General features: G+C 45.3%; 1 protein-coding gene across 2 annotated transcripts in view; it reads right to left on the bottom strand.

The window, feature by feature from the left end:
* Positions 1-23,870, bottom strand: part of PDS5B (PDS5 cohesin associated factor B) — a 3,703,643-nt gene that overhangs the window by 474,465 nt on the left and 3,205,308 nt on the right. For both annotated transcript variants that reach the window (XM_044073218.1, XM_044073219.1), the window contains exon 31: positions 5,750-5,858. In XM_044073218.1, the coding sequence (XP_043929153.1) occupies positions 5,750-5,858 (109 nt within the window). The remainder of the gene's footprint in view (positions 1-5,749; positions 5,859-23,870) is intronic.

The raw sequence follows: 23,870 nt of genomic DNA, 5'->3' as shown, positions 1-23,870 counted from the left end.
TCAGCAACCTGTGGGACAGAGTCCCCAGCTACCTGAGTCTTGGGCGGCCATCATGGAAGGATATTCCAGAGCACCACGGAGCCAAAGGATGCTCTACCTCTAGACGTGATATCCAGCTTGTAATGAGAAATAAAGGTATGAGATGAAGTCCAAGTGGCTGCTGAACAAATGTCATCCAGAGGAACCCTAGCCTTAAAGGCCGCTGAGGTAGAAACAGACCGGGTTGAATGAGCATGGACTCCCTCCGGTGCGGACCTCCCAGAAGCTTGGTAAGCTAATAGGATACACTGGGAAATCCAGCGTGACAAGGAGACTTTGGAAATTGGTTTACCCAGATTGAATTTGGCAAAGTAAATGAACAATTGGTCGGATTGCCTATGACCAGCTGTCCTGTTAAGATTAAAACGAAGCTGCCTGTGAACATCCAAGGAATGCAGCTTGTATTCACCTTTGTTCTGATATTTAAGAAAGAAAACAGGGAGGTTGATGGACTGATTAATGTTTGCTTCTGAAGCTACCTTAGGAAGAAAGGAGGGATTGATCCTGAGGCACACCCAGTCCGGATGGAAGACCAAGTAAGGCGGTTTCATGGACAGGGCTTGCAGTTCAGAAACTCTCTTAGCTGAAGTAATGGCTACTAAAAATGCAGTCTTAAGAGACAAGAATTTTAGATCTACTGTGGCCGCAGGCTCGAAGGGGGGAGCGGTCAAGGCCTGAAGAACCAAAGAAAGATCCCACGGTGGAACCGTCTCCTTGACAGGGGGTCTAAGCAGAAAGGTGCCTTTTAGGAAGATTTTACATAACTTGGCAGACATAAGAGGCCCAGAGTCATGACCAACATGGTAATGAGAAATGGCCGCTAGCTGAACTTTGACCGTGGAACTACTGGCGCCATCATTAAAGAGAGTAGTAAGGAAGTCTAGAACCAAAGGAAGGGGAACTGTGAAGGGATCTAGACCTTGCCACTCCGCCCAAATGGAGAAGCGCTTCCATTTACTGCGGTAAATTTTTCTGGTAGAGGGTTTATGAGCCGCTACCAGAATGGCCTTAACTGGGGACGAGATACCGGGAGTCCTGATTAGGAGTGGAACTGGAGCAGCCAAGCAGTCCGCTTCAAGTTGTCCAGGTTCGGAGTTGGTAGGTTCGATGGGTGTGATATCAGATCCGGAATGGGATCTAGAATCCAAGGTGGATTCACTGAATGAGACCTTAGGTAAGGGAACCAGATCTGTCGAGGCCAGAATGGAGCTATGAGGATCATTCTGCACCCCAACCGAGAGGCTTTCTGAAGCACCTGGAGCATCAGAGGCAGAGGGGGGTATGCGTAAAGAAGACTGGGAGGCCAAGCATGCACCAGAGTGTCTCTCGGAGAATTCCCTGGAGGTGGGATTAGAGCGAAAAAACTGTCGCACTTGGTGTTTAAGGGAGAAGCAAAGAGATCGCAACAAGGAGTTCCCCACTATGCAAAGATACGTTTCGCTACTTGAGCATTGAGATACCACTCGTACGGCGAGAGAATGGTGCGACTGAGCTTGTCCGCAAGGACGTTGGACCGACCCGGAATATGCGTTGCGATGAGAAAGCGGTTGGTGGAGATCGCCCATTGCCACACTCTCATGGCTTCTCGACATAAAGGGTAAGACCTGGTTCCCCCCTGTTTGTTGATGTACCAGACCACCGACATGTTGTCTGACTGAATCGCAATTGTTCCCAGGGGAAGAAAGGCTTGAAGTGCTTGCAACGCCAAGAGCACCGCCCTCATCTCCAGAACACTGATATGCAGGGAAGTCTCTGAGTCATTCCACGTGCCTTGGACCGTCCGGCCCTCAGAATGCCCCCCCCCCCACCTGAGGCGGGAGGCGTCCATGGTCACTGTGGCAAGAGGGGGAGATGCACAAAAGGGGCGGCCTCCATGGAGATCCGTGAAATGGAGCCACCACAAAAGAGACCGCTTGCAAGCCTTGCTGATCGCAATGGGGTGATGCAGGGGGAGAGAAAGATATGACCATTGTACTAGAAGCGTCCACTGAAGTACCCGCATGTTCAAGAGGGCGAGTGGGAGAAGAGAAATCGCTGCCGCCATAGACCCTAGTGCCCTCAGGACCAATTCCGCCAGAACCGAGCTGGAGTGGTGGATGGCCCGCACCTGGAGTTGCAGATTCTGAACTCTGTCGGTTGTGAGAAAGACCCTTAACTTCCTCGTGTCTAACCTGGCTCCTATGAATTCTATCAACTGAGTAGGGACCAGGTTGGACTTTCCTACGTTTACTGTGATGCCTAGTCAGGGAGCTAGGTGAAGAAAAGAGTCTCTTGCCAAGGATAGTAGATGCCTTGTTGGGGCGGTGAGAAGCCAGTCGTCCAGGTACGGAAAGACCTGCACCCCCTGAAGCCTCAGGTGGGCCGCAACCACTGCTAACACTTTGGTGAACACCCTGGGGGCTGTGGTGAGACCAAAGGGAGGACCCTGAACTGGTAGTGACTGGCTCCCAGCCGGAAGCGAAGAAACCTCCTGGACCGTCTGTCCATTAGTATGTGGTAGTACGCATCCTTGAGGTCTATAGAGCACATCCAGTGATTCTCTCCCAGAAAGGAGAGGATGGATTGTAAAGTGACCATCCGGAACTTCTCCTTGGGAACTGCCAGGTTTAATAGGGACAGGTCCAGAATGGGTCTTAGGTCCCCCGTCTTTTTTGGCACTAAAAAGAACCTGGAGTAGAACCCTGATCCGATCTGGTCTGGGGGGACGGGCTGGATGGCTCTTTTCCTCAGCAGATAGCCAATTTCTGCTGAAGCGGCCTCCCTCTGATCGGGTGGAACATCGGGGAGGGATTTTAGTTTTGGGACGTGAAGAAATGGGATTTTATATCCTCTGGATATAATCCGGAGGACCCAGCGGTCTGATGTTATGGACTCCCATGCCGCTAGGTGCTCCGAAAAACGTCCCCTGACTGCCTCCAGAGTGGAGCAGTCGGGCAACCCCTCAGGGTTGCTGCGTGGGCCGTTCAGAGAAAGGTTCTCTGAACCCAAAATTCCTGGGAGCATCTCTGCCTCTGGGGTGGCGTCCTCCCTGTCCTCCTCTGCCACGGAAGGACTGGATGTCCGGAGCGGGTTGGGATTGCTGCGACTTCCGGAACCACATCTTCTTCTGGCCCTTTTGGTTCCTAGAGTAGGACCTCTGGGGCACAGAGAAGCGGACTCCCACGGCAGACAGCGTCTTCCCGTCATTCTCGCTCTGGACCAAGGTGTCACGAACAGTCTTGCCAAAAAGGGCAGAACCGTCAAAGGTGGCGTTCGCGAATGACGCCTTGAAGGGCTCCGTGAAATCGCAATGGCGGAGCCAGGCCTGGCGTCTCATGACTAGGCCTACTCCTGCAGCTCTAGCGGCTCCCTCGGTAGCATGGGAAAGTAACCGCATAGAGGTATTGGTCACGGAACGAAGAGTGGCCATACGGGTGGAGTGCAAAAGTTTGGCCTCCTCCGACATGGACTCTGGGGGGGATGCAGCGTATTCTTTGATAAGATCGCGCTGCATCCTAATGACATGTGCCAGTCAGTTGAGCGCCCTCACTGAGAAGGTCGCTGAACTAAACATTCGCTTCCCCAAGCGGTCCATCATCCAAGACTCCTTGCTCGGAGGGTGAACTGAGGGACTCTCTTGAGCAAGTTCCCTCTTAGTGGCTGCTGCCGTCAACATGGCATCTACCGGGGGTCCCTTGCTCCAGTGGGCACGGTCAGCAAAGGGGGCTAAGAATCCTGTCCGGCCTCTTGGGGATTGGCTCCACGGTGTCCGGTTCCTTCCACGCCCTGGTGGTAATGAGGTCCACCAGGGGGTCGGCAGGACGGGACATCCAAGAGGTAGACGGGCCCGCTTCAAATGCCTCCAAGAACACGGACTCGTCTAAGGAAGACTTTGGGGCAGACCACCCACCTCTTATACGAAGCATTTCCATGATGTCTCCAAAGGAGACATCCTCGGGGGGTGATCTTGGGGAGCCTTCCCCTTCCTCCAAGTCCGTGTCTTCAGTTAAAGACTCGGGGGAGTCTATGTGCCTCCTCTTACACGTGTGCTTGCGAGGTGCTTCCTCGGGGGGGCTGTCCGAGGAGCCCTCGCAAGCGGTGTCCAGTTCCAAAGGAACTGCTTGGGGCAGTGAAACGGGCTGTCCCAGTGGCCGGGTGACGGAAGGCTGACCAAGAGCAGATGGAGTGCGGGACGGAGCCGAAGCAAGGGCCGGGGGTCCGGATGCCCTCAACAGAGCCCTCTCCACTACATCAAAAGCCGAAGGGGAGCCGGCCTCGACCAAAGGATCCGACAGTCAGCTCCCCCTCGGATCCGAGGAGTGGATCGGAGCCGGCGCCGAGCCCCTCGGATCCGAGGGACCAGTGCGCTCCGACACGGACGGCGCCGAAGGCACACTGAGTCCCTCAGATCCGAAGCTCGGGCCAAGGCTCCGAGAGGTCGGATCCGACACACTCGAGGGCAGGGTCGGATCCGAAGTACCTAGTACTATCGGCGCCGACCCACCCCCGGCTCCAAAGCTGCCCGGCTCCGAGCCCGGGTAGTGGGTCGGAGAAGGAGCTATGGGCTTGAAAAAAGGGGTCGAGCTCCCCCCCTAGGAGGGAGGGGGGAGGCAGGAGCACTCCCATCTGCATCTGGGCCTGGATGAACCTTCGCATCATCTGGTCCAGATCAGCGTCGGAGAGGCTATAGGTAGACCTCGATGAGGCTACCGAGGTAGGCCTTGAGTACTGCCTTGATAGCCTCGAAGGAGATCAGGTCTCCTCCTCCTCAGGCCCCGGTGAAAAGGCTGGGGACCGGAGCCGAGGAGGAGGAGAGCCAGCAGCCAGAGAGGCCGGAGGAGAAGCCCGCTTAGCCGGCGGGGCAGAGACGGAGGTCTCGGCCCGCCGCTTGTGGTGCTTCTCTCTCCGGTCCTTCTTCCTGGCTTCCCTCTCCTCCGAACCCATAGAGGGAGTTTGAATCCCGGGAGGAGGAGGGGGAACAGGTAAGGCAGGAACCGCCGGAGCGGTAACTACCAACGGGGCGGAGGCCGAAGCCGAGTCCGGGGGCAAGAGTCCCGCCAAGACCAGCTTCGACCTCCACTCCTTCAATGCCCTGGGGTTGAACCCTGCACAGATTGAACACCCAGAGGTGAGGTGTTCAAACCCCAAGGCATCGAACGCACCGAGTGTGGCCATCAGCAGGGGATAGCTTATGGCCACACTCGGAGCATTTTGAAAAGATTGCCTTTGGGGCCTCAGACATTTTCTACTTTACTTTTTTTTTTTTTTTTTTTTTTTTAAACAAAAAAAAAAGTTAACAAGAAAGTTAACAAACCACTCACACAGAAGGCCCCAAAGAATCCACACGCACACAACCTACGTACCAGCGAAGGAAGGGTACTACAAAATTAACCAATTTAACAAAAATTAGCAAACTCGATCTGAGGTCATGTAGGGAGAAGCAGGGCATTATGGGTGAAGGGAGGAGCTAGGAGCTCGGATCCATAGCTGGATAAACCTTGCCGGTTCGGATTCGATATCGGATCCATACCCACAGGTTGCTGACAAATGAATTCTCCTACTTCAGATTAAATGGTTACAAACATGACTTGCCATTTTGGAAGGACCCCCTCCAAAATAAAAAAAATACAGCTCAAAACATAACTTTGGATACAAATTTGATAACTTTATGGTATCACCTTGAACTATGGGTGTTCTGTAAAAAAAAAAAAAAAAAATGAATGTCGCATACCCGTGTCAAGGTATAATCATCACTCCTGTCCATGCTTTTTCCTGACAACGGAGAACCCAACATTGTGAACTCTTCATTCTCACTGTGATCCATCTCGGTGCTGTCAAGCCTTTAAAATATAGACACAGAAAAACAAAATAAGTCTCCAATTATGTTTTCTGCAAAACATGACCTACTTAGAAACAGAAGTTATGTACTCACCATAACACTCCATCTGTGCTGTCCATATTCATTTTTCCTCAACTGATGGGTTTGGATCTGACCCCTCAGATCCGACTTGGCCATTGCTAAAGCTCGTGGCAACCAAAAACTCTTGAGCTTCTCCCTCACCCACAATGCACCAATCCCAATTACTTCAGATCTTGTTTACTGCCTTAGCAGAAAGTAAAAGATGGAAATATCTTGGAGAAGCTATGCCTGGAGTTTATGTAAATAATAAGGACATACAGGTCCTCTAAACACTCATTCTTCCAGAAGCTTTAAGGATGGGAGTTGGTGGGAGGGGAGTTGAAGAAGAATGAAAATGGACAAAACACATGGAATGCTATGGTAACGTATATAATTATGTCAAATTTCATTCTGTCCTCAAATGACCCAGCTACCTAATTTCCAGGGCGGACTCAAGGAAGGATGTTCCTGAGCAACACAGAACCAAGAAGCTTTCCTCTGGAGACCAGATCTAATTTGCAATGAGTAATAAAGGTAACCCAGGTAGCTGCTGCGCACACGTCATTCATGGACACACTGGTGGAATAGGCTCAAACAGGTTTTGTCAGTGCAATACACAATTTATTTTACACAAAAGAAATGTAATTTGTTATCCAGCTAGATAAGAATAACTCTGGCAACTGGTTTACCCAGTGCTGGTTCTGTATAAGAAACAAATAATTGGTCAGAATTTCTGATGTTTTTAGTCCTATGTAAGTAAAAACGCAACTGTCAATGAACATCTAATAAATGTAACATGTATCCTCCTTTGTTATAAAACTTGGGAAAGAATACTGGCAAATGAACAGATTGATTTATATTTGATTCTGACACCATCTTTGGATAAAATGATGGGTTGGTACGTAAAGTAACTTGTTGGTACGTAAAGTTACTCTGTCTTTATGAAAAACAGGTTTTGAGCACAATGCTTAGATTTCAGAAATTCTTCTGGCAGAGATAATGGTTACCACTACCAAGAAAATTGTTTTCCATGAAAGATATTTGAGTTTGCATGTAGATGAGGGTTCAAAAGGAGATTGTGTAAGAGACTACAGCACAACGTTTGGGTCCCAGGGTGGAGTAGGATCTTTAAAGGGGGAAGGCCTTAAGAGTAGAGTGCCTTTCAAAAATGCTTTGCTCAACTTATGGGACGCTGTAGAAGAACCATTTACTCCAGAAAGAAAAATTAAAATTAGCAGCAATTTCAAATTAATAGTAGAAGAACTAGATTCTTTTTCAAAAAGATGCACTAGAAATTCCACGATATTATGAATGAGGGCTGTGAAAGTTTCAGTATTACGCTTCTGAGACCAAAAAACAACCACCTTCCATTTGCTGAAGCATAGTTTCCTGGTGGACGGTTTATGGGAGGACATAAGAATATGACACACAAAAAAAAATGAGCATAGGTTGTCTGGCTATTAATGGAACTGGAGAAACCAGGCAGCCAACATGAGGTTCGCTATGTCTAGATGCCTCATGCCTGTTGGGTGAGATAGGAGGACCGGAGTCAGATCCAGAAACCAAGATGGTTGAATCAGGTCAGGCCAAAGGAAGGGAAACCAAAGTAGTAGAAGCCAGTAAGGGGGCAATGAGGATTACCTTGCTCTTCATTCTTGTAGCTTTCTGAAAAAATTTGGGAATTAATGGAGTGGGAGGATATATATATAAAGGAGACCGGGGGACCAATCATGAAGCAGAGCGAGCATCCCTCGGGGATTCCCTCTGTGGGGGATTAGGCTAAAGTAGCTGCTGCATTTGTTGTTCAGGAGGAATGTGACTAGACTGCAACAAGGCTAGCCCCATTAACAGAAGATCATGTTCGCAATCTTTTTGTTGAGGGACCTTTCCTGAGGTAAAAAGAATGCACCTCCTCAATTTGTCTGCTATCACACTGGACTTCCCTGGAATGCGTGTTGCTAAAAGAAAGCAGATGGAAGAGATTGCCCACTGCCACACACAGAGCTTCACGGCACAATATGTAAGATTTGGTTCCTCCTTGTTTGTTGATGTACAAGTTGACAGACGTTGTCTGACTGTACTGCAAATGTCCCCAAAGGGAGAGCTTTCTGAAATGCCTGCAACATAACTACCATTGCTCTCATCTCTAGGACATTTATATGCAAAACTGACCTCCTCGAGAGACTAGATGCCTTGGACGGTCTTCCCCAGATAATGCCCCCCAGCTGGGAAGCATCATGCTACCTATGGCCAGGGGATGAGGGGGAATGAACGGACAACCTTATAGAACCTGGTCTGACTGAATCCACCACTTGAGATGTTTCTTGCAGGTGTGAGCGATTCTCATCTGGTAAAACATAGGCTGATAAAGAATTGACCACTGAGCAGCTAACATCCATTGAAAAATTCTTGTATAAAACTTAAGTGGTACTAATGTTATTGCTAGTGCCATCAATCCCAGAGCCTGAAGGACCAGGTGGGTGCTGCAGATTATCTTTTTGACTTGAAATCTTATAGTCCGAACTCTCAATAATTGATGGGAAGCAATGGCTGTTTCTGTATTGAGAACTGCTTCTATAAACTATAAACTCTGAGTTGGTTGCAGATGAGACTTGTAGTTTATGGTTATCTCCAGAAGAGAGCAGGTCTGGAGAATCTGGTCTGTTGCATATATGAGTTGATGCCTGGTCAGAGCGGTAATGAGACAGTCGTCTAGATATGGAAACACTTGGAATACTTGCAGTCTCAGGTGAGCTGCTACTACTACCATGCACTTGGTAAACATCCTGGGGCTGTTTAGAGTCCAAAGGGCGGTAATCTGAACCAATAATGAATAGCTCCTAGCTAGAAACGCAAATACCTTCTGGATTGTTTGCTCATCTTCATATGACAGTACGCAGCTTGAAGGTCTATACAGCACATCCAGTCATCCTTGCCTCATAAAGGGGAGAATGGACTGAACCGTGACCATCTGAAACCTGGTTCTTTGAACCATCTTGTTTAGTTTGGAGAGATCCAGAAGTGGTCTCCAGTCCCCTGTTTTCTTTGGCACCAAAAATTATCTCGAGTAACTTCTGGATTCTACCTGGTTTTGTGGGATCTTTTGGATGATTCTTTTCTAGTAGCTTTTGCTGCTTGTTCCCTCTGACTGGGTGGGACAGCAGGGATTTTTCTAGAGATAGAGGTGAGAAGGAAAAGGGTATTATCTGGTAATAATCTTCTGCACCAAAGTATCTTTGGGTATATCTAGCCAGGCTGTCGGGTGCAGAGATAATCATCCCCAGACTGTCTCCAGAGGTGGACAATCAGGCCTCCTTTCAGGAGTGCTGGTAGGGTTTGGCAAAGAACGATTCTCTGGAACCCTGGTTCTGTGGGCCACTTCTGCCACAAGAGCATCTTCCTCCATTAGAGCTCCCTTTTCTGCCTCTGAGGGAACCGCTTCCACGTGTGTCTTGTAAAGGACTCAGACTTCTTTTTCTACCACCATGTTGATTCCTAGAAAAGGGTTTGTTGAAGAGTCAAAAAATGCAAGCCCATGGCAGACAGGGTCTTTTCATCTTTTTCACACCTGGACAATTTTTCTTTTTTACTTTGGGGCCAAATAAAAACATTCCGTCAAAAGGAGCACTGACAAAGTAAGACATGAAAGGCTGTGCAAACACGCAGACAAGCATGTCTCCTTATGGAAATGCCTGAACTTGTTTGCCCTTGAGGTTCCCTCTGATACATGTGAGATCAACCTCATGAATGAATGGATATGGACTGCAAGGTCATCAGCTGGGAAGTAACAGATGTCTGAACATCAGAAACAGCACCCGAGAGGGTATTTGATAATTCCTCGATCAAATCCCTGTGGAGCATAGTAAAGTGTGCCAAACAGTTCAGAGACCTCAAAGCGAAGGTCGCTGAAGCATAGACAAGCTTCCCAATCTGTCCAACATTGCCTGCGACTCCCTGTTGGTTGAAAAGTGGAACTTTCCTCATCTAGTTCCTTCTTGGTGGCTGCTGCAATGGCCACGGCATCAACAGGAATTCCCTTTCCCCAAAACTGTGTATCCAAAGGTGGTGCCATTATCTCATCTGGTCCACAAGGAATGGGCTCTATGGTGTCAGGGTCCTTCCATACCTGCTGTGAGATCAAGTCAATGAGCTCATCAGCAAGATGAGTCACCCAGGAGGTAGAGGATCCAGTACTAAAAGTATGCAGGAGAATAGATTTCTCAGACACAGGGTTGCTTCATGTCAAACCACCTCATTGTTTAAGAATTTCTGGGATGTCTCCAAATGAGACAACTTCAGAAGGTGATTGTAGGGACCCTTCGCCTTCATCGAAATTTGTGCCTTCATTGATGGACGACTCCTGCGAGTCTAAGTGTTTTCTCTTGCATGTCCTCTTCTTAGGGACCTCCTCAGTGGGGTGCTCTGGGGAGGTATCAGAAGAGCAGATTAGAATTCCCTGGGTGGGAGCCTGGGTTTTTGGTACTGACCGTCCCTGTGGAAGATGATGATGATGAAAGTGCTGAGACATCATGTTAGAAGACTTGGGATCCGAGGGGGATGCATCCGTCAAAACTGTAGAGGCAGAAAATTCTCTTTTGGCAGCCTTGAATGCAGAGCGGCTGAGACAGACAGGGAGAGAGAGAAAGAGAGAGAAAGAGCGAGAGGGAGACAGAGAACATTGGATCTGAGAAGACAAGCTTCTGAATCGTAGGCCTCCCTTGTTCAGAGGGCAAAGCCTCTGAGGTGGAAGCCAGACCCAAGCAGCCCAGTGCTGAGGATCCAAGGTGCAGAGACGGCTCTGAAAGCTTTGGAGTCAAATACAGCATCTCAGATCTGACAAGCAGACTATGGCTCCTGGAGCTCTCTGGATCCGATGGGACCACATCTCTCGGAGAAAATCTTGGATCTGAGATTATGGTTATCCTCGGATCCAAAAACTCAGAAGCAACAGGAGTCAGAGGAGGAACATGTAAAGGAGAAATAGTAGACATACAGATCTCCTGAGCTAGATGGGTAGGGGTCGACGTAACAGCAATATGGCTCTGCTCTAACAGAATCTTTTTCACCAGTCTCTCTACATCCTCTTCTGTTAGGCTTCTAGAAGAACGAGTGGAGTATATGGACGGAGACCTGGGTCTTTCTAAAAATGGGGAAGGTACCCTGTCAAAGACCGGTCCCAGTGACAGGGAGTACCTTGTCCTAGGAAATAACTTGGCAGTCTGAAAAGTCAGTTTTGAATTGCAATGCATTCAACAAAGTCGAATCCCGGAGCTTTGTCTTCATCGGATACGACTTAGGAGGCGTCAGATCCAATACTTTTATCTTTGCAGGATCTTGTATTTTTGCCTTTTTTGGATCCAGAGATGAGATCAGGTCCTTATGAAACCTCTTTTTGAGGAATCCGAAGCTGAGGAAGAGGATGATGGCTTTGGAGAAGAGGTTTTTGAAATTTTTGTTTCAGAGGAAGAACCCTCTGAAATAGCCTTTCGAAATGAAGGAGGAGGAAGACCTTTCAGTATCAGCTTATTTTTGGATTCAACTAATATGCAAAGATTAAAGTCATGTGAAACAGAGCAGTCTTCCTGTAAATATAGAAGGCCTAGACAAAAGACTCAAAGTGTGTGGGCATCAGAAAGTGGCAGCTTGTGCCCACACTTCGAACACTTTTTAAATCCTGCTGGTTTATCTGCTATCACTATCTCAAAAAATGAGAAATCAGAAAACTGTTAACACTAGAACAAAAGAGTGAAGTTTTTTTTTTTTTTGTAATATACGGAAATATAGACATAAAAAAGGAAGGGAAGGAAATACCAACAGTGTTAATGGAGCTACAACAGTGTCATACAAAATAAGATACTAACAATAGTATCTGAGAAGTAGTATCTGAGAAGTACAAACATACAATAGAATATAAAAGGTCAGAAACAAGAATTACACACCTTCAACTACTAATCTCCTCACTGCCTTCTCTTTTTCTCCTGTACCTACCTCCAACATAAAAAAACTCTTAACTAAACTTAAACCCACCAAATTATCAACAAACAACCTCCCAAGTGAATACCTACAAATCGCAGCTGATGCTCTGGCCTACCCAGTATCTGTCTTGATTAACCGATCTCTGTCAGAAAGTTATGTTCCCACACTGTGGAAAGTATCATATATAATTCCCCTCCACAAAGGCGGACCCCTCCACAGAACTAACCAATTACCGCCCCATAGCTATTCTCTCTCCACTCTCCAAAATACTAGAGAGATGCATACACTCTCAGGTCTCAGACTACCCTCCTTACTAACAACCTCCTTTCCAATACTCAGCATGGTTTCCGACCAAACCATAGCACCACCACTGCCTTACTCTCCTTTACTAACACTATCCTTCAGCATAAAAACAATGGCTCTCTCTCCTCTGCTACTTTCCTAGACCTATCTAAAGCATTTGACATGGTCCCACACAAACAACTCATCTCTGTCCTCAACAACCTATCCTTCTCACAATCAGTCACCAACTGGTTTCAGAGTTAACTGTCTGACCGCCAACAATCTGTTGTACAGCAGAATGACATATCTCCCCAACTACCTGTCTCCATAGGGGTTCCCCAAGGATTCATCCTTGGACCCCTACTCTTCTCTGTTTTCACACATAATCTAGCCTCTGCCACCACACATGGCACACTCATACAATACGCAGATGACTCGACCATCATCTGCTCAGACCAATCCCTACCCAAACTGCAAAAAGTCACACTGGAAGCCTTTTCCTCTGTTGAAACTTAGTTATCCGATGCCCAATTAATACTTAACCCAAACAAAACTAAACTACTCATCTTCCAACCCACCAAACATACTCAAAACAACTCTCACTTTAACATCACAGCAAATGACAACACCACTATATACCCAACTGAACACACCAAATTGCTAGGAGTGGAAATAGACAATAAACTAAAAGTTGACATTCACATATCCATGACCATAAAGAAAGTCCACAAAAAACTAGGAGCATTATATAGAAATAAGCATCTTCTCACCAAAGTAGCAAAGATTTCAATAGCAAATTCCCACCTTATCTCCACCCTACTTTATGCCTCTCCAATATATACCAACCTAAGGCAATGCAATCTAAACAAGCTAGAGACCTGCTACAACAAAATTGCCAAATTCGCCACAGGGGCATCTTACGGAAGTCACCACTGTCTCTCACTTGCTGAACTGGGCTGGCTTGAACTCCCTCACCTCCTTCAATGTTATCAACTCTCACTCGCCCACAAACTAGTAAACCATCCACTAAATGTCCCATCCCTCCAGAATCTTCTCCAACCCTATCGCACCACCAGACCACTAAGATCCAGCAACAAAAATCACTTGCAGATCACTAAAGCCAATAACTCTGCTGGTGAAGCACTATTTTCTTACACCATAGCCAAATTATGGAACTCCCTCCCACCCAGAGTTACCTCCGTACCATCATGCACCCACTTCAAAACTTTACTAAAAGGGCACCTAAAAACATGCTGGCTATGCCCTTGCAACTCCCACTCTAATATCACCCACCCCATCCAACCACTACCTTTCTTTCCACTCCACTAACTACCTTGATTATAGCAAGCTCAGATGCTCATAAGCCTAGTACTTATACAGCAGAAACTTCTTATTTTAACATTTGTTAATGTCCGTTATGTACTTCACAGATAAAGATTCTAGTTGTCTACTGATGTACTATGTTCATCTGTAAATATGTTGTAAGTAATTGCTATGTAAATTGTTAATCGCTATGTAATCCAATGTAACTACTATCTGTTTATTTTAACTGTGATGCTTTTCTCCCCAGGCCTCCGCTGAAAATGGACCTACGTCCAGTCGGACACTCCCGATCAACAAATATACATAAATAAATAAATAAAATATAAATGTAGGTAAGTTAAAAGTTAAGTAAGGAATACAAAAAAATAACACATCTGAAGAATGCGAGAGATAGAGATAGAAGACCACGTTTTTTGCTTGAAGTGGCTAACGAGATCTGAGGTAAATGGGGTTGGTGCACTGTGGGTAAGGGAGAAGCTCAATAGTTTTTAGTTGCCACGAGATTTAGCAACGGCCGAGTCGGATCCGAACCCATCAGTTCAGGACAGAATAAAAACAGACATCATCAGATCTATTGTTTGCTTCCATAATTAAAGGCAAAATATTCTCAGCAAAATGAAAGCTGTGTACTTACCATAACAACAGACCAGTTCTGTCTTTTTCTACCCTCTAGGATTTGGGTAGATTGGAACTTAAAACTACCAGGCCATCTCACTCCTCCCCATTTACCACAGTTTCATGAGCAGAAGTACCCCCTTCTCCAAATCTAACAGCCTGCAAAAGGACAGCACACAAAAGGAAGAAAAGTACAGTTTTGTACCTACCATAAATGTAGATGTCCGAACTGGATAGCATCTGCAGTCATAACAACTGGGTTGTCCTGTCGTCAGGCAGCCCTTCAGTCGGCCGGATTCCAAAGTCCGGGTCCGGCTTTGGCTGATGTCGCACTCTCCCGACGTCATCTCTGTTGGTCTTCGGGTATAAAGGCATCAGCCGACGCCATTTTCCTCAGTGTTTCTTGCCCCAGATGCCAGTAGCCCTCTTGGAGGCTAAAATTTGGATAGATGCCAATGTTTCCAAAAAGATAGAGGTAAACACACAAATAAGCATGTATGTACATATATACAAACAAATACACCATAATAGACTCCCCCCCCACCAGCTAGCTATTAGGAGAGTAAAACACCCTAGGAGTACCACAGAGGGGAAGGAGGGAGGGTAATCCTGACTGCAGATGCTATCCAGTTCGGACATCTACATTTATGGTAGGTACAAAACTGTACTATGTCCTTCATGGATGCATCTGCAGTCATAACAACTGGGTAGAATACCATAGCCAACTAGAGGAGGAGGATAAAACTAGATTATGGTGTGTTTAGGATCCCTTGCAGTACAGCAGTGGCAAACCCTGCTCGGGATCTGGAATATAGAGGCAAATTATAATGCTTGGCAAATGTATGCACGGAGGTCCAAGTAGCCGCCTCAATAATGTCTTTGGTTGCCACTCCTCGTAAGAAGGCTGTGGTAGTGGCTGTTGCCCTTGTAGAATGAGGTCTTATGTTCTGTGGAATTGGTTTTCCATGGAAGGAGTAACAGAATCGTATGCAATTTCCTATCCATTTGGAGATTGTCTGTTTGGAAATAGCTTTTCCTTCCCTTCCTGTTGCATAGGCTACAAAAAGTTGGTCAGTCTTTCTGCTATTTTTTGTTCTGTCCAAGTAGTAGCGTAGCTGTCTATGTACATCCAAGGTATGCAGTATTCTTTCCCCTCTGTTTTGTGGGTTGGGAAAGAAGGTAGGTAGGTGGATTGCCTGGTTTAAAGACACTCTGGATACCACCTTAGGCATAAATGTAGGATTAGTCCTCATGGACACTCTATCTTGGTGGAAGATTAGGAAGGATTGCACTGCCATTAAGGCCTGTAGTTCTGAAACCCTCCTAGCTGAAGTAATTGCCAGTAGGAAAGCAGTTTTCCATGACAGCACAAAGTTTAAGTCCCAAGCTGGTAAAGGTGGTTTCCTTGGAGGTTTTACATTCTTGATTCCTCTGAGGAACTGCCTGAGCAAAGGGTGCGAAAAAACAGGTGGATCAAAGCTGTATTCTGCTGAAATAGCTGATGCATGTATCTTGATGGAGGAGTAGGACAGGCCTGAATGAAGAAGTTCGGCCAGATACTCCAGAATGTTAGGCATATCTATGTTTGACACATCTTTTCCTCTTTTAGTACTCCAAATGACAAACCTTTTCCATTTTCCAGCATAGTTCCTTCTTGTTGAAGGTCTGCGTGCTTCAAGAATAATGTCTTTAACTCTTTGGGAAAGCTCTGGGTTAGCTGCTGCTATGTGATGTTCCATGCAGTCAGTTGCAACGTTTTTAGGTTTGGATGTAAGAAGCTGGAGTTGTTCTGAGTTAACATCAAAGGCATCAGGGTATTGGCCACATATTGTTCCGAGACATGCTCCTCAGCAGTGGGTACCAGTGTTGTCTTGGCCAGTTTGGAGCTATCAGGATTATCCTTGGACGTTCTTCTTTGATCTTTAGTAATACTTTGTGTATCAAAGGAAGAGGTGGGAATGCATATGCTGTCAGGCCTTTCCAGCTGAAGGAGAGCGAATCCACTTTCCATGCTAGTGGGTGGAATGTCCTTGTGCAGAATTTTTTGAGCTGGTGATTGAGAGGTGATGCGAATAGATCTATCTGAGGCATTCCCCATTTCTTTGAGATGGTCTTGAAGATGTCCGGGTGCAGTTTCCATTCGTGGGCATCCGATGTGGTTCTGCTTAATATGTCTGCTAGAGTATTTTCTTTTCCCGGTACAAATATTGCCTGTAACTGGATGTTGTAGCTGAGTGCCAGGGTCCACAGCTCCAAAGTCATTCTGCATAGGGGGTATGAATGAGTGCCTCCCTGCTTGTTGATGTACCACATGACTGTGGTGTTGTCTGTCCTTATCATCAACTGGCCCTCTTTGAGAAGTGGTCTGAACCTTTGGATTGCCAGTTTTACTGCCAGCATTTCTTTTAGGTTGATGTGCAGGTGAAGTTGATCCTGTGTCCACAATCCTTGCACGCATTTGTCCAGCATGTGGGCCCCCATCCTAGGTCTGAAGCGTCTGTTGTGATGGTCTGGCTTGCTTGACATCTGCGAAAGGGTAGGCCTGGGTTTGTCTGGCATGCCTGAGCCCACCATAGGAACTCCTGTTTTAAGCATGGAATTAGTGGGATTTCTGTTTCTAGGCTGTGTCTGTGTTGGGACCATAAATTCTTTAGGTACCACTGTAGTTTTCTCATATGTAGTCTGGCAAGTGGGACCAAGATTATGCATGATGCCATGAAGCCCAAGGCCTGCAGTACTTTTCTTGCTGTTAACTTGTTCAGCTTTGTTAGTGCTAAGAAGTAAAGAGGTAGTTCTTTTGTTTTTCTGCAGTTAGGAATGCCATTTGTTTTACTGTGTCCAATTCCAGCCCAAGAATGTCTTTGTTTGGGATGGTATCAGCCTTGACTTTTGTAGATTGACTGTGTATCCCAGTGCTTGTAGCAAGTAAATGACCCTTTGTACATCTGTTGTCAGCTTGCTTTTGTTGTCCCCTTGTAGCAGGCAGTCGTCCAGGTATGGGTAAATTTGAATTCCTGTAGTCTGCAATGGCGATTACTGATGCCAGGCATTTTGTGAATACTCTGGGCGCAGTAGATAAGCCAAAGGGCAATGCTGAGAATTGATAGTGCTCTGATCCTGCAAGAAATCTGAGGTATCTTCTGCAGATTGGTCGAATGGGGACGTGCAGGTATGCCTCCTTGAGATCTAGAGTTACCAGCCAACACTCCTTGCCCAGCATGGGAAGAAGTTGCTGTAGGGTCAGCATTTTGAATTTTGGGACAATGATGTATGTATTTAAGGCGGACAGGTCGAGAATTGGTCTCCAACTTTTTCCTTTCTTGGAACTAGGAATAGTCTGGAGTAGAACCCCTTTCCTTGCTCTGCTGTTGGCACTCTTTCCACAGCTCTCATGTTTGCTAACTGCATTATCTGTTGTAGAGCCTCTGTTTTTTGATTTGGAGGTAGATTTGGCATTCCTCTTTTGACTGGTAAAGTGTGGAAGTGGAACCGGTATCCTTGATCTATGGTTTGTAAAATCCACTTGTCTTTTGTTATATAGTGCCAGTTCTTTGAAAATAAGGTTAACTTTCCGCCTAGAGGAGCTGCTATTTGTTCCCTGGTAGGCGGATTTAGGATTAAGTCACTGTGGTTGTGTTGATGTAGTGGCAGTGGTTGTGTCTGTGCCTCTGTTGTTACCTTGCCACTGTCGTCCTCTGTAGGCACCTCCTCTGGGTTGGTTTCTGCCTCTGGAACGTCTATTCCTGCCCCTTTGTGATCTTGTGGAGTCAGGAAAGGACCAATTTTTGGCAGGCCAATTCCTGCTAAACCTTGGGGGTTGAACCTGCAAGAAATCTTTAACCGTTTGAACAGATTTTGCCTTTTCTTCCATTTTCTTCATAACCTGCTGGGCAGGTGTACCAAACAAACTTGTCTTATCCATAGGAGCATCTAGTAACTTTGCTTTGACATGATCCGGTAAAGCTTGCTCCCTTAGCCATGCATGCCTTCTTATCACTGTGCCAGTCATGGCTGATCTAAATGAAGCCTCCAGTGCATCATAGCCACATTTTAAGGAATGGTTACTAACCTGTTGTATGTTATTTACCATTTCTAATACATATTTCTTATCAAGAGATTCATCAGTGGTTAGCTTTTTAGTTAACTGATCAAGTATAAACTCTTGGTATTGTATCATGTGAAACTGACAGTTTAAAGCTCTAGCTGAGAGAGTAGCTGAAGTGTAGACCTTTTTGCCCCATCTGTCTAATGACCTTGCTTCCCTTTCAGAAGGAATAGGGTTTTTAGCTATGGTCGCGGCTACTGCCTTGGGACCCTGGGATATAGTTTCGGGGTCTGCAAGTGGGGCCTTGTAAAGGTGGTGATGGGTGTCTGGCACCCTGTAAAATCTGTCTGGTTTGGCAGGGGCTGGAGGTAAAGAGTCTGGTGCGGAGCAGACATCATTGAAAGCATCATCCACCACAGAGAGAACAGGAGGTATAGCTAAGGGCCTGTGTTGTGGAAGGTGCAGAAAAGTCCTAAGTCTTTTCTGGAGTCTGAAAATCCTGTTGCTGCCATTGGAACTGCTCTCGCATGGCATGTAAGGTTGCCGCAAAGGAGAATTCTTCTGGTGGGGAAGCAGCTGGAATGGATTCTTCAGCATCAGAGTCTTCAAAATTGGAGAAAGGAGCCTCTGGCTGGTCAGTTATGTCTGATTCATCGGCAGAATCATCAGATGACACTGGCGCAGGGGCTCTGCCCTAGGTCTCTTCTCTGGGGCTGAGAGGCCCTGTCTGGGTGAGATTGAGATCCTCGAATTAATGAAATTAAATCTTCTGCCAGAGTAAGCATTTGAGAACTAGAGGAGGGCCTGGTTGTAGGGGTTTAACAGGCACTGTTTTAGTAGTCTTGGCTGCTTTAGCCCTGGCAAAGGCCTTAATGGACATGGCTGCTGGAGGCCTAGCAGCACCACGTGCTGGGGTAGAGACATCCAAGGGAATGGTGTCTGATAAGTCAGTGGCAACCACCGTAGTGGGTAAAATTTCTGAGGCCGATTCAAGAATGGTAGCAGGTGCCTCAGTTGTAGAGATAGATTCAGCTGTACTTTGATCAGTTTTCTCGGTTTCGGCCGAAATCGAGACACTCGCGGTTTGCTTAACCATGGTTTCGGCCGAAACCACGGACCGCGAGTGTCGGTCTTTATCTTTGCGTTTTTTTGGCAGATTGGGTAGTCGGAGGATCCGACGGCATAATGTACGCAAAATCAGAACCGAAAAACTGTTCAGCAAACTCCGACCGACGCCTAAGCGTTCGTCGGTTGAAGGAAGCACAGGCCGAACAGGCTGCTACGTCGTGGGCTGGGCCTAAACAAGGCAGACAATAAGAGTGGAAATCTTTATGAGGTATTTGTTTCCCACAGGTTAAACAATTATTAACTTTTTCTGACATCGGCTGAGGCAAGAAAGAGTCCCCAACGGGGTACTTAGCTTTAGAAGTCTTCGAAGTAGTATTCGGTAGAAGTAATCTCTGGATCCGACCGACCGGCACTTGCGAACAGCTTCTGCTTCGGGCGCCACGCGGCAAGAAAGACTGAGGAAAATGGCGTCGGCTGATGCCTTTATACCCGAAGACCAACAGAGATGACGTCGGGAGAGTGCGACATCAGCCGAAGCCGGACCCGGACTTTGGAATCCGGCCGACTGAAGGGCTGCCTGACGACAGGACAACCCAGTTGTTATGACTGCAGATGCATCCATGTAGGACATCCAAGGATGGAAAAAAGGTTCTCAGAAGCAAAATCCAAGCCCCTAATGAGAAGTGGCACAAAAAGGATGTCTCCATAAAACAGGATGGAGCTAATCCTACAAATCTAGTGCTATGGTAACTACATTACTTTTGTATGTGATGGGGACCAATCCCATCTTACTCTACTAGGTGGATTATGGCAAAGATTGTCACACAGCATTTCCACAAGAACTCAGAATGCAAACATTTGACTAAAATTGTACTGGAAGGACAAGGGACTCTAATAAACTTCAATGAAAATAAGACAGTTGAAGACTAATACTCTCAGTCCAACGATTAAGCTCCAATTCACATTAAATTGTCAGAGAGAGAGGAGAGAGACAAATATAGATACCAAACTAGTAAATAGTATTTCTGAATGAGGGAGGGGAAGGGAGTAATGAGGTAAAATGTTTGCAATATGGGGAAAGATATGAGTACGACAGACAGCCTAAAGGCAGTAAGCTAACAAGGTAAGCAAACAGAGGACCTTTAGAAATTAAAGGTATCTTGCAAGCTTGCACATAAAAACCCAAAAAGCACCATCAATAAGCCCTTCAACAGTCTGAGAAAGGTGAAACAAACCTGGGGCTTAATGTAAAGAAAACTATTAGACCCAAAGCAGGAGGCTTTAATAACAGAAACATCTGGAAATTAAGCACAGTGTGACTAAGAGGTGTTAGGCTATAAGAAATCCATAAGAATTATAGCGTCAGAGTCTGGACCTGAATGCAAAATGAAGTGATCTATGGAAAAACTCTACAGTGAAGAAGAATCTGGCAAGCCATCAAATAACAGAAAAACTCTGGGGAACACTCAATACAACAGCCTGATAGAAGAGTCAATCTGGGGACAGCTGTCTTAATTACAGAAGATAAGCAGTGAAAAGGCAAGATAAAAATGTAGCCAAGATGCTTTTGTTTTTCAAATACAAATGCAAAACTTAAAAAGTTCAAAGGAATGATTGCTGCAATGGAAGTTCAGTGTCCAGAAGGAAAGACCACATGAAATGAAAATTAAGTACTACCATAACAAGAAACCCTGACAGTTTTCTGAAAATATTCTACATGAGGTGGGATGGTCGCTGTGATGACCGTGCCCTGGCCCAGCAATCAAGGAGCCTCAATCCTCACCACTAACACCAGGGAGGTAGTCTCCTAGAAGAGAAAAGGATAACTAATACACACAGTAAAGTACAATTTCCCTTAAGTGCACACAGAGATCACAGTCAGTCGAGGCTGGTTGCTCCCTTGCTCACCAGGTCCCCAATAAGACTCCCCACTGGCACAGCTATAGGGTCCAGGTCTCAGCCTAACTGGGCAAGCTAAAACCTCCAGTACCCTCTCTGTCCAACCAGTGCTTCATGTCCCTACCACATAGCTGACACAACACACACAAACACACTTTGAGATAAGTATTTACACAACTTCACAAACAATCTTGGGAAAGGCTGACACAGACTCTCCAACTGTGCCCCTTTACCCAGACTATACAGTAGTAATTACTGCCACCACCCAGTTAATATCAGCTACTAAAAGGCCATTAAAAGGGTGTCCAATTACTACTGTGCAATATTAATATTCAATGGTAGTATGATTAACAGTCAAGGCTTAGAGTGGCCTGTTACAATAACCTCTATAAATATGCAATGTACTCTAGAACTTACCACTACACAAATCAGCCACAGGTAGAAGGTTTTAAAAATATTTAATAATAAACAATTAAAACACCAGACAAAACTACTACACCACAGAGATATCTAAGAGCTCAGAGATCACACAGAAACTTAAAATAATACAGTAGGACAGGTCTGATTTCAAAGAAAAATACATAATTAATCTTTACTAGCTTTAACTATTCTTACAAGAAATCACAGTGCTAGAAACTTACATGTGAGCTTAGCAGAGTGCTGGTAAGTTGGATATCGAGATCAAAATGCTTTCTATGTCTCGCTGAGAGACAGTTTATAAAACATCACTAACAAACATGTCTCTGGGTCCTCCCCAGATTACATCATTTTTGACACAGGTTTTCCCAGTATTCAATATTGTATCATCTTGACACCTGCTCTGAGTTCCCAGGCTAATAGAAACTCCATTTACATTATTTAGCAAGCTAACACCTGCACTGGAGAATACAACAATAAAAGGCATTTCACATATACACTCTAGCAGAAACCATAGCAATAAAGCACCTTCCACATCTAAATGCTGGTCATAAACTTTAGCCTTAAAACAATGGGCATGAAATCTTCATCCAGCCACCTTGGAGCCGAATTCTAACATGAAAGAGATTCATAAGATCTTTTCAACTTAAAAAGACACATTTGAAATTCTTGGCTTGGTTTTCCTTACAGCAGATGGCAATGTTGCAACAATCTTGAAGTTCACCTTTTACAGTGTTTTCTTTATACTCAAGAAACATGCCTGTATTTTACATTTATTATCAAGAAAACATGCCTGTATTTTACATTTATTTACAAATGCCAGAATTAGATATCAAATTCTATTTGACTAGGCTGGCAGCCTTCGCCCATCTCTCCCCCAGTCATCACAGTCGCCACAAATGGCTTGCCCTTGGCAACTTTTCTAATCTTTCTCAAACTCAAACTCATCCCCTTTTCCCATGATGCACTGCCTCCTTCCCAGATCAAGTGTGGCTACTATGCAACAATAAAAGGGATTGCCCTAAAAGGAAAACATTACACAATAACCTCTGGTTAACCTCCAGGTTGATGCATAAATGACAGTTTTGGTTGGGGGACAGGTAAGCAGAAGTATAACAGTATACAGACAAGACATCAGTAGGAATTACTGTTCTACTGAGTACATAACTTTCATATTCTATAAGAGGTGAACAGTCTCTCTAAAAGAACAGAATGTGTAGTCTCATAATTTTCCCACAAGATGGTGGCACCACAGTTTGTCCTGGATCCTGATACAATATCAACCTTGCAAAGTTCAGCAAAGGTATGCAGAGAGAGCCATGCTGCTGTCGTGTAAATGCCAATGTCACCCATAGAGAGAGAGAGATTCATGAAAGAGACTACAAAAGTCACAAAACACTTTGCAAAATGAGCCTTTGGTTTGAATGGTACAGCTTTTTTACTAAAGAAAGAGCTAAAAGTGATGCAGCTGTATAGCCAACTGAAGTATGCAACATTTGTCACCTTCTCTCTTGTATTAGATGCAAGTGAGATAAAAATGATTATTTTGTCTTAAATCCTTCATATTGTCAAGACAGTAAAGAAATCATCTGTGAACATACAAACAATGCAGTTTTGAACTGACCCTTGTTACAGCATTCAGGGAAAAAAATGGATATTGCAAGCAAGATGACAGGTCAAAAATGACTGGTTAAACTGCCTTGATGATATGCAAAGATGTAAGCAAGATAATTTATTAAAAAATATATATATATATAAATATATATATATATATATATATATATATATATATATATATATATACACACATATACACACACATACACACACACACACATATATATATATATATATATATATATATATATATATAGATATATATATACATACAGTAAAACTGGAAACTATCAAATAGATCTGCTATGAAACAGAGAACAGATGGTACTGGAGTGGTGACTGAACCCAGTCCTTATTAGGCTGCCAATGACAAAAGCTTAAATCAATTGTGTCTATAAGTTCTTTTGCTGGAAAGCTTTTGTGAAACTAACACTAAATGGACCATCCTGGGTGAGTAATCAGGGATCGAGGCCATTACAGAATGTGAAGAAACCATTTCGTTATTTTGAGGGAATACATGTCCCCGGTGAGGCTTGCTGGACAGGTGTGACAGGAGCTTTAAATGGTGCTTTAGGAGGACAGGTCTCCTTATCAAAGGCAAAGTGGGGGAACCAAACTTGTCAAGACCAAAACAAGGCTATGAGTATGTCTTTGGCTTAGCACAGCCTGCCTTGTGGATGAATGAGGGGTAGTGGATGGAATGTGTAAAGG

Source organism: Protopterus annectens, chromosome 5.part1 (genome assembly GCF_019279795.1).
Source record: "Protopterus annectens isolate FY-2018-M chromosome 5.part1, PAN1.0, whole genome shotgun sequence".
NCBI classification, from domain to species: domain Eukaryota; kingdom Metazoa; phylum Chordata; order Ceratodontiformes; family Protopteridae; genus Protopterus; species Protopterus annectens.
The sequence above is the reverse complement of the archived record's forward strand: the minus strand, read 5'-3'. Positions and strand labels throughout refer to the sequence as shown.